The following is a 9,754-nucleotide window of genomic DNA, read 5'->3' as shown; positions in this document are numbered from 1 at the left end:
TCCCATGTTTTTGCATTGGACAAAGCTGCTAAATGCAGCCTCATGTTCTGATGGGAGTGAGGTTGTGTGTTTATAAATGGCTTTGCATGAGTAGCAGAATACTTACCTTAGCTTCACTTCTGCACCACACAATAAATCTCTTAGATTTCATTGTGTAATTCATTATGTGTAATCTTACACTGTGCACAAGGGCAACAATGGCTCACCCACATATATGGAATGGATGAGAACAGAAGAGAGTGATGACTTCCAGGGTGGAGATAGGACAAGTATTATTATTAAACAGGATTTATTTAGCGCCAACATGTTACGCAGCGCTGTACATTAAATAGGGGTTGCAAATGACAGACGAATACAGACAGTGAAGTGCTTACAATCTAGGAGTAGTATAATTATTATTGATATTAAATAGTATTTTAAAGTGCTAAAATATTATGCAACACTGCACAGTAAATAGGGGATGCAAATGATGGACAGATACAAACAATGACATGGGATGAGGAGAAGACCCTGCCCGAAAGAGCTTAATATTAATATTATTAAACAGGATTTATATAGCACCAACATATTATGGAGCCCTGTACAATAAATAGGGGTTGTGAATGACAGACGAATACAGACAGTGACACAGGAGGAGGAGAGGACCCTGCCCCGAAGAGCTTACAATCAAAGAGCTGGGATTCCCCTAGTAAACAACCTATTTTTTCTGCAGAGTTCATCTTTAGGACATACTAAACCCCAACATTACCATCCTCTATATCTTCTGAGACTATCCTTGGCTGGTGTGTACAGTATATATTCATCATTCTCATTTTGTTTAGGAAGTCCATGCACCCTACCCAGCATTTATTAAAATGAATAGCCATCAAGTTCCAAGTTCACCATTAGGGTGACATTGCTCGGTCCCCATCTCCCAGTTGTGCACCCCTATTGTCACCCCCTGAACAGAGACTACAAATGGTGGTTTTAGAATACATTGCACACACTTATTTAGCTTTTGCCACAATCCAGCCCTGACATATAAAGGACTTTGAAGATCAGCAGCACTGATATGCAACAGAATATTTCAGCAAAAAACATTTTATTTATAATTATTGGTTAAACACATGGCAAGAAGTTGGGTGAATATCAAGTACAAATAAATAGAAAATTATTTAAAGTGTACCTAAACTCAAAATGTTTACTTTACATAAAAGGGTAGACAAGCATTTTATTTAATGTAAAAACTCATTTTTTTTTTTTTTTAAGAAAAAAGGGTGCAGCACTGCCTTGTAATTGATCGAGAATGAATGGGAGCGCAAAGCCTCGTGGGATACCTACGTCAGGCCCCTGGGCGCTCCTTCTACGCATGCCCGAGCATCTGGGACATAAGCAGAAGAAACCTTTTCGTGCAAAGAAAAAAAATTGCTGATCTCACACATGCGCAGTTTTTTTTATCATCCTATGTCACCCGATCTCCCGCCTGGGTCAGGTCATGTAGGATGAAAAACCAGCAAGAAGAGACGATGGTGGCGCCTGTAGCGCCCGCTGCAGGACAAGGCGAGACCCGATGCAAAACACCCCCGGATGAATCAAACTGCCCTGTGGGATTGAAGGTGTTTTTTTTTTTTTTTTTTTTACACACTTTTCAGTTTAGTTTTTTTTTTTTAAGTAAAAATTCTCTGTTTTTTTTAAGTGCACCCTTTTTGCCCAAGAGTAACGCATCCCGGGAGGCTCTTGGGTGCACAAGGTGCTCGGGCATGCACAGCAAGCTTTTTTCCCCAACTACATCACCCGATCTTGCGCCTGGGTGGAGTGACGTAGAAAGAAGAGGTGAAGATGGCAGTGCCTGGACGACGATGGAAAAGATGACTGATCGACTGCGCTTCGGGATTAAAGGTAGGTGTATTTTTTTTTTGTTTTGGGAGACTTTTGAGTTAAGTTCCTCTTTAAGCTGGGTAAATATCAAGTACAAATAAATAGAGAATTATTAATCATACCTATTTAATCAAATTATGGGGTGGCACTAACTAAGCTTTACTAGATATCACTGCTTCACTGTTTCCAATAAAGAGAATTATGTAATAAAGAATAATAAAACAGCATGGAACTTTTTGAGCTTTTTGGATTTTTTGCCCTGGCACCGTACCGCAGTGCACATGGTGAGCGCTGTATTGCCGCAGAGTGTAGCAGGCAGGCAGAGGGCTGTAGGACCCGGGAGGAAGCAGCTTGCCAGGCAGTAAGGCTACCTTAAACCCAACCCAACTCCTGCTGCTGCACCACTCTGCGAGCTGGATGGAGAGCCACAGTCAGGAGCCGCAGCCTCAGAGCTGGAGATCAACACTGACAAGCGAGCAGAGCGCAGCGCACACACCTGTTCCCAGGCAGCGCAGGCAGCACCTTGCTGAACCCCCTACACCAAGACTGCAATCAGAAGCTCACCCCTGAAAAGTTTCCTTTCCCCCCCACCACTGCCTTGCCTCAATGATATTATTTCATCCCCTCTCTTTGCAAGGATTCATGCTGATGTATGCAGTCTTGTGTTATAAAGCCAAAACAGCGCATGTCTTCCTGGAGTCAGGATCCATACATTCTGACGTAGCCTGTACATCTTAAAATCCACACATCGCCTGGACTGCTGCTGATTATTATTTCTTCTTTAAGTTGACATGAGCACTGGTGATCTTCCAGCAAATGGAGAAACTCCGGATTGTCCCCTTGCCTGCCTTTGGATGGGTTGAAGAAGATCTTGCTGCCTGCTGAGATGCTTGGAGAGCAATATGTCAGTGGGTGAGCTGCACAAAGTGGTGATTCCATAGACTCAACAGAGCTTTGACCTTGAACCTGAAGCTATCAAAGCACATTATTAGTTTTATTGATGCACTGAATGGATTGAAGATAGAGACATCATCATCATCATCATCATCATCCCCCCCCCCTTTTTTTTTCCACCTCAGTGAGTAATTCACAGGGAAGAGTATATATACCTTGACCTGCTATCTTCCTTCATCTGATTTCCCACCAGGCAGGCACACCATCCTGATGGCTCCTCTGGGTGAAGTTGGGAACTATTTCGGTGTGCAGGATGCTGTGTCTTTTGGGAATGTACCCGTTTTGCCAGTGGATAACCCTGTGTTGTTAAGTGACCACCTGAGTCAATCTGAGGCAGGGGGTCTGCCTAGGGGGTCTGCAGTCACTGACTTGGAACACTTAAAGGGGATTCTCAGAAGGAGACAGTTGTACTGCAGGACTGGATATCATTTAGAAATTTTTCCAAATGGTACTATCCAAGGGACAAGGCAAGATCACAACAGATTTGGTAGGTATTGACTTCTAGCCTACCATTTTTATTTTTATTTTTTTGGTATCCCATGCAGACCTCTGCAGATCATCCATGACAAGGTATTTATTGAATTGGTTTAAGTTGCTTGTGCTTCAGAGATCTTTGCAAAGTTTTATTCTACAATAGAAGTGTTCAACTGTTATTTTTGTCTGATAGAAGGCCAATGTTCTTCTAGCTTTGGCAGCTGATTCTCTCTTTCCTATTGATCACTTTTTTTTTCTTCTCTGTTTAGAAATAGTTCTATTTTAGAGAGGTGTGGTCCGGGGTGATAATGGGTAAAGCACAAATGTCTGCCATTTGCTACCCAAATTCCAGGGTGAGTGCAGTCAGAATAGAGGTCCCATCTGCTGTAGGCATGGGATAAAATCCATAGACTGAACTAATTTTAAAGAGCATACCATTGGCTTTATTTCTATAGGGTGCTATTTGTGACTCAGCATTAAGAGCTGGAGACTGGAGGGCGCATGGCACCCACCCCCCTTCTACCATTTAACCCTTAGGATGCTGCTGGGACATTTTTCTGCATTGCTGCAAGTGGAAGTCCCAGCATAACTCCAGGCTGCATTGGATCAGCACTGCAGGCTGGGACATAGCTGGACATTGCCATAACTTACCTATAGGAGAGGAGTTCTATGGAAGGTCTGATTCCCAGGTGATGGGTGACAGCTATGGGGACAGGAGGGATGGATCTAATCCTTGGCTTTAGTTTTTATTTTTTGTGTTATTTAGTATTTGTATGATTTACATGTATTTCCTAAATAGTAAAACAAGTGTATATAAAGAAGTGCAGTGTGAGCAAGGTGTGGGAAGAATGGACATGTAGGAAGTGTTGGATGAAGCAGCAGCTGGGTGCAGAGATTCCTGACACATACTGCAGTGTTGGATCTCAGGTTTGCAGTGATTGTGGCCAGAACAAGCATGGCTTATTCTCATCAATAGAAATAATTGGTGCATTGACAAAGTTCTGTAAGGACAATGGCTCTAGGGGAAATAGGAGTGTGCTGCAGGACTCTAACATAGGGAATCCCTGCAAAGCAACTTGTAAATCAGACATAAAACATTGCAATGTGATAAGTTTGTAACATTATCACTTATTATGAATAAATATCAATTGTGCACAGATACAGAATTACTTTTATTACTAAGCAATAGGCAGATCCCATTGGGCAGTATAGATATAAGGAAGAGATAAGAAATTCATTTCCTGCAGCATCCTATACACATCAGCCTCTATGACTTACTTGGCCCGGAATGGGGTGTGCAGAGAGGTATGGGGTGTGCAGAGGTGAGCGCTATGGGGTGTGCAGAGGTATGGGGTGTGCAGAGAGGTGAGCGCTATGGGGTGAGCGGTATGGGCTGCATTGCTCCCTGAGCTCTATCATGTGCTGCTGATCTCCCCAGCCCGGCTCCACGCCTCCAGCAGGTGTCTAGTGTATGTGTGAGATCCGCCGCTGCCGCCCGGTCTTATAGAGCGCCGGCTAAACTCCCATTCTGCCGGTCAGCGGAGAGCAACGCGGCGCTATTATAGGCATTAAGGGAATCGCTAGGTTTCCCTGCTTTGGAATGGACATATGTTAACACGTTCAATGCTGGGAACACTAATCAGTACAGGGTATGAAAGTATATAACCGCTAAATTCTTCCAGATCTCTAAAACTTAGGGATTACTATTGCAGATGAAGCACAATATTGTCCATGGGCTGGGATCTCCTACAACTATAAACCCAAACTGTGTGTGCCTATATTTATTTTTTTATAGTATATTGTGTATGAAATTGCACACACCTACACGCCTTGTCTCTATAATAATTATTAGAATAATCTAAAATATGGTATGTAGAACAATAGTATCAGAAGAAGCTGTCACATAATTATAAGTTTTGTCCAATGCTCCTTATATCAATATTTACACAAAGCAAAATCCTGGCCATTGGAGCAATTTTATGCACGTTTCAGTTTAAATGCTTTAAAAACATTTAAGGAGAACATTTATTAGCAATCAGTATAGTAAATCCGTACCATTACTGCTAAGATATGGTGCAACCATGGATGGGAAATATTGATCATTTTAGGCTACACTATCTGTGTTTATGTATCTTTATATAATACTATAAATATTGGGCAGGGTTCTTCAGGTGGTTGTGAGGGGTTCCTTGAGCAATTTGTGCCTCTAAGTGACACCAAAGATCTTTTTGGCTATTAGTAAGGGTGACATTCTTCCTAATAGACGTGACGGTAAGAGGCATTCTTCCTACTGACCACCACACTGATGTACTAATATATTTATATAAGGGGCTCCCTGAAGACCTGAAAGTTATTACAAGAGTTCCCCATGTTATAAAGGCTGCCATAGATAAAAGATCTGTAGCGATATTCTAGTTACCGATAGAATTAGGTGGACTCTGGTATGTGCTGTCCCAGCTCTCAGGGACTTGCTATCCAATATTTGGGTTCTGGCTTTACTCCTGTCCTCTTTGGGGTGATCCAACTCCTTTTCTTAACCTCCTAATGAACCTAGAAAGAAGGATCCCTACATAGCCATGGTGGCAGGTTTACATACCCAAGAAATAAATCCAACCCAGGAAACATCAATTTTAGATAATTTTGCTATTTATGATAAAGACCCTTTTTTGCCTTTCCTGCTTGAGTACAACTTTCTAATTAGTTTCCAAAAGTTTTTTTTTTTTTTTTTAAATAGTATGTGCAAACCATGCAGAAGCCTGTGTTGCATTTGTTTAATAGTAGTAACATTGCACAATTGGATGAATTATGTCCTATTGGTTTAAAGGGAGCTGCTATTTTCCTAATCCCACATAGACATTTATAAAATTTGGTATAGGAAGTGATTTGCTGTTGAGGCTGTCCAACATGACCAGAAAATATTTTCAATAAAACCAAATTACTCTTTTCAATAATGTAGCAAAAGTGAATTTATGTGCAGAAATCCTTAGACTTTGTGTCCTGGGTTCCAATGTGTCAATGGAATTTATCTTGGGAGTCTAGCATTATATTTGCCATAGTTTGTAATACTAAAGCAATAAATCTAACTATTAATCGGACAGAAATAAAAAAAAAAGCCATGGCCCCATGTAGATCCCTTATCTAGTGCATGTTCTCTAATAAACCATGCGTGCTTCCATGCACCTGCCCCAGCAGCAATGGGTTAACGTTTAAACACACATTATAAAACACCCAGTCGTCTCCATAATGCAAGAATGTCATATTGTGACCAGCGGTGAGAATTTCCTTGTTCTCCTGGCCTGGGTTTCTGCGTTATCGTTTTTTTGGTTAATATGTATTTCAGGCAGCCATACAATGACAAGGATTTCAGTCTGTGAAGTTTTATTCTCCAGTGTTTTGCATTCCTGTGACTTTGTGCCCCGCAGCACTGGCAAATCTGCATTTTTAACTGGGAAGATAAGTACTTATCTTTCCTTGTTTAACACGTGTATGGCTGCTAATTGGTTTAAGTAATTGTCCCTGTGAATATTCCAAAGACCTGGTGTCACCACTGATTAATAACAGAGATAATCATTTCTGCCTAGTCTGTGGCTGCTGCAAATTAATATTTGATACATTGTATATTGTCTGTGTTTATAGAGGGGGGAGTGAATGATAACCTTTAAGAGTTCTTGAATTTCTATGCAAACTTTACCCCAAAACAGATTTCATTTATGGGTACAGACTAGCAGGCGGAGTAATCCGTTAAAGTTCTTTTTTATTGTTTGGAGATTCTAGTAGTAAGATCTTAAAGCATTGTCTAGGCAAGGCCTAAAGGTGTCTACAGACATCAAAGAATAAATGTGTATGGTGAATCCGGCTCTTTATATTCTGATCAGGGAACACTTGTAAATTAGTCTTCCTGATACTGGAAAGCCAAGTTTGTTTTGGGAACAATTAATAGATTTGGCCACTGAAAGCTATTATCTATTATTAGGTGGCACCTACACTCCCACCCCCATAGGTACAACATACATACCTGCATGAATATAAAACAATTGTTTATAGCAGTGACTTTGGCGTCTTGATTGTGCATACACAGCCAGCTGCTGTTTAGTTTCTGTAATCACTTGGAACCTAACCACAGATATTCATTTGGGAAAATCTACAAGAAGTTAAAGAGTAACCAACAAAGTTTTCTTTACTACATTAAATGTAAGTCCTCCAACAATATCATCACATTATTTATTCCTTTTATGCCGTTGGAGAGTGATCATTTGTGTTCCCTAGCTTGTGCTCTGACCAATAGCCAATATCTTCTAGATTGTAATAATCTTTGTGTTCAATAATTCAAATGATAATGTGCAGAGTTATTTTCCATACTCCCTTTTTTTTTACACCATTGATCATTATTGTACTTATGATGTTCATTATTTTTTTTTTTTACAAGTTGTACAAAATGGTCCCATGAATGGCCTGCTCCAAAGTATATCCAAGCACATTTACTAAAACTTCACATAACTCTTAAATGTTTATACTGAACTCATCTTCCCCTTAGACTTACAGTAGCCTGCATGCAAATGAAGTCTTCCTTGGAATGCCCACTCCTCCAGAATGACATCTGTCTATGAAGGACATATAACCCCTGCCAAAAAGCCACAACTCGACCCTGGTCCTTCTGTTGTACTCCAGCATTGTAATACAGACCTGGTAAAGAATTCCACCTTATAGAGAAGGAAATAATGCAGATTTTGTGTGGAAACAATAGTAATTACAATATAACTTCTAGCCTTTCCAGGTGAACATTTCTCATAATTCTGGCCAGCTAGGTGGGTTTGGGAACTCCCCATAGACCTAGTACAGCTGAGAATACCCAAATCCGCCTGCCATTTCACTTACCATTAGTCTGAACACTTCAGTTGGATTTTGACTCTGGCATTTTTATGGGAAGGAAAGGAGAGGTTTATCGCTGTTATGGGAATAGTAAACCTTTTTTATATCTTTCTTGGACACTGGCCACTAGATATCAACACCTGCCACAGGTGAGAGTTTTGTTCTTGCTACTGGATCTTTTTTTTTGTACCCAACCTTTGTGATTTTCATTTATAGAATATGCTTTATATATAAAGTAACAGAGTGGAAACACAGATGTTGCCATGTCTTTGAATCACCCTCTAGGGGACAGTAATCTTGTAATACAAATCATCGATCTGGAGCGCTATAGTAACTTGGGAACCAGTAAAAGAAATGTATAAAGGCCGGTGGTAATTCCAATTTGAGTTGAGATGATCATTGTGGTCCGGATGCATCCATGGCATGGTGTGTATTCAGGACACATGGCCCTTAATCCAGGTGTCAGGATGCTAAACAAATAGATTAGTTTGGACAGGGTATAGTTTATCTCATGGTTGTAGGAATGGGAAATCCTTATTAGGCCCGCTGGAGTTGTGTGGTTGAGCATCCAAGAACAATCTTTATCATAAGTTTCTAAAGCCAGAGCTGTTCATAGATCAAACTTTACCCAGATTATAGTTTTCTCTTTTTAACATCAAGAGACCTGCAAAATAATATAGTTCATTTCTAGATCCTCTATGTCTGTACAGGCCTTAGGAAGGGAAGAGGCCACACACCCCTTAGGAAGGGAAGAGGCCACACATATAGCTAATGAATTTTTGGCTGCTGGAGGCTTTGGACTCTCAGATTGCTTTTACATTATATGTAAATTTTAGAATGTAAGTAGTGGTTGACAGTTACATTCTTTAGGCTTTTTCTACAAAAGCTTATTATTGATTTAGGTTGTCCATTTACAACTATGCAACAAATTGCAACCATTATTTGTGGCTTTAATATATTGACAAGCTTTTTATAGTAGTAGATTGTATTTCATAAACATTAGGGGCTAATATTTGTTTTCCTGTCGGTATATTATAGGGCACCTAATCTTACTTAGTCTGATTCAGTCCCTTTATAAATTGTAGGCGTATATCTTACATCAGCAGTTTCTCTGCATGCACAGCATTGGGAAAAGCTAGGAGCATGCAGAATGGCAAAGTCATGAGAGGAGGTGACCTCCATAGCTTGACGCAGGGCAAAGACTATGTAAATGCTGCATTTTGTATTCTATCAGAATTGTGCTTGCACAGCCTGGCATACTGGCAAAGGGTAGGGCTGTCCTCCTTTCTGCCACATTGCTTTATACTGCAGTCTGCAGACTGACTCAGAAGGGATCTACACATGCAGCCACGTCAGAGGGGACATTTTTATTCTTCTGCAATGTCCCCAATGCCCTCTAGTGCCAGTCTGATTTGGACAAACCTTCTGCCATGTGATATTATCTCATGATGAATGCAGAACATCCAATATGAGCTAAAAAGTACTGAATGGCTGATTAATGAATACACCTGACATTTAAAGAGATCCTGGAGTATTTATGAGTACACATTTCACATGCATGCCATTCCATACTTACATAATGTAACTGTCTACAGGTTTT

At 40.5% G+C, this 9,754-nt stretch overlaps 1 protein-coding gene across 1 annotated transcript in view; it reads left to right on the top strand.

Moving 5' to 3' along the window:
* Positions 1-2,283: 2,283 nt before the first annotated feature.
* The window catches only part of FGF9 (fibroblast growth factor 9), a 42,257-nt gene continuing 34,786 nt past the window's right edge, over positions 2,284-9,754 (top strand). The window contains exon 1 of the mRNA XM_072404969.1: positions 2,284-3,298. Within this exon, the coding sequence (XP_072261070.1) occupies positions 3,022-3,298 (277 nt within the window). The 5' untranslated portion in view covers positions 2,284-3,021. The remainder of the gene's footprint in view (positions 3,299-9,754) is intronic.

Source organism: Pyxicephalus adspersus, chromosome 1 (genome assembly GCF_032062135.1).
Source record: "Pyxicephalus adspersus chromosome 1, UCB_Pads_2.0, whole genome shotgun sequence".
Lineage (NCBI taxonomy): Eukaryota > Metazoa > Chordata > Amphibia > Anura > Pyxicephalidae > Pyxicephalus > Pyxicephalus adspersus.
The sequence above is the reverse complement of the archived record's forward strand: the minus strand, read 5'-3'. Positions and strand labels throughout refer to the sequence as shown.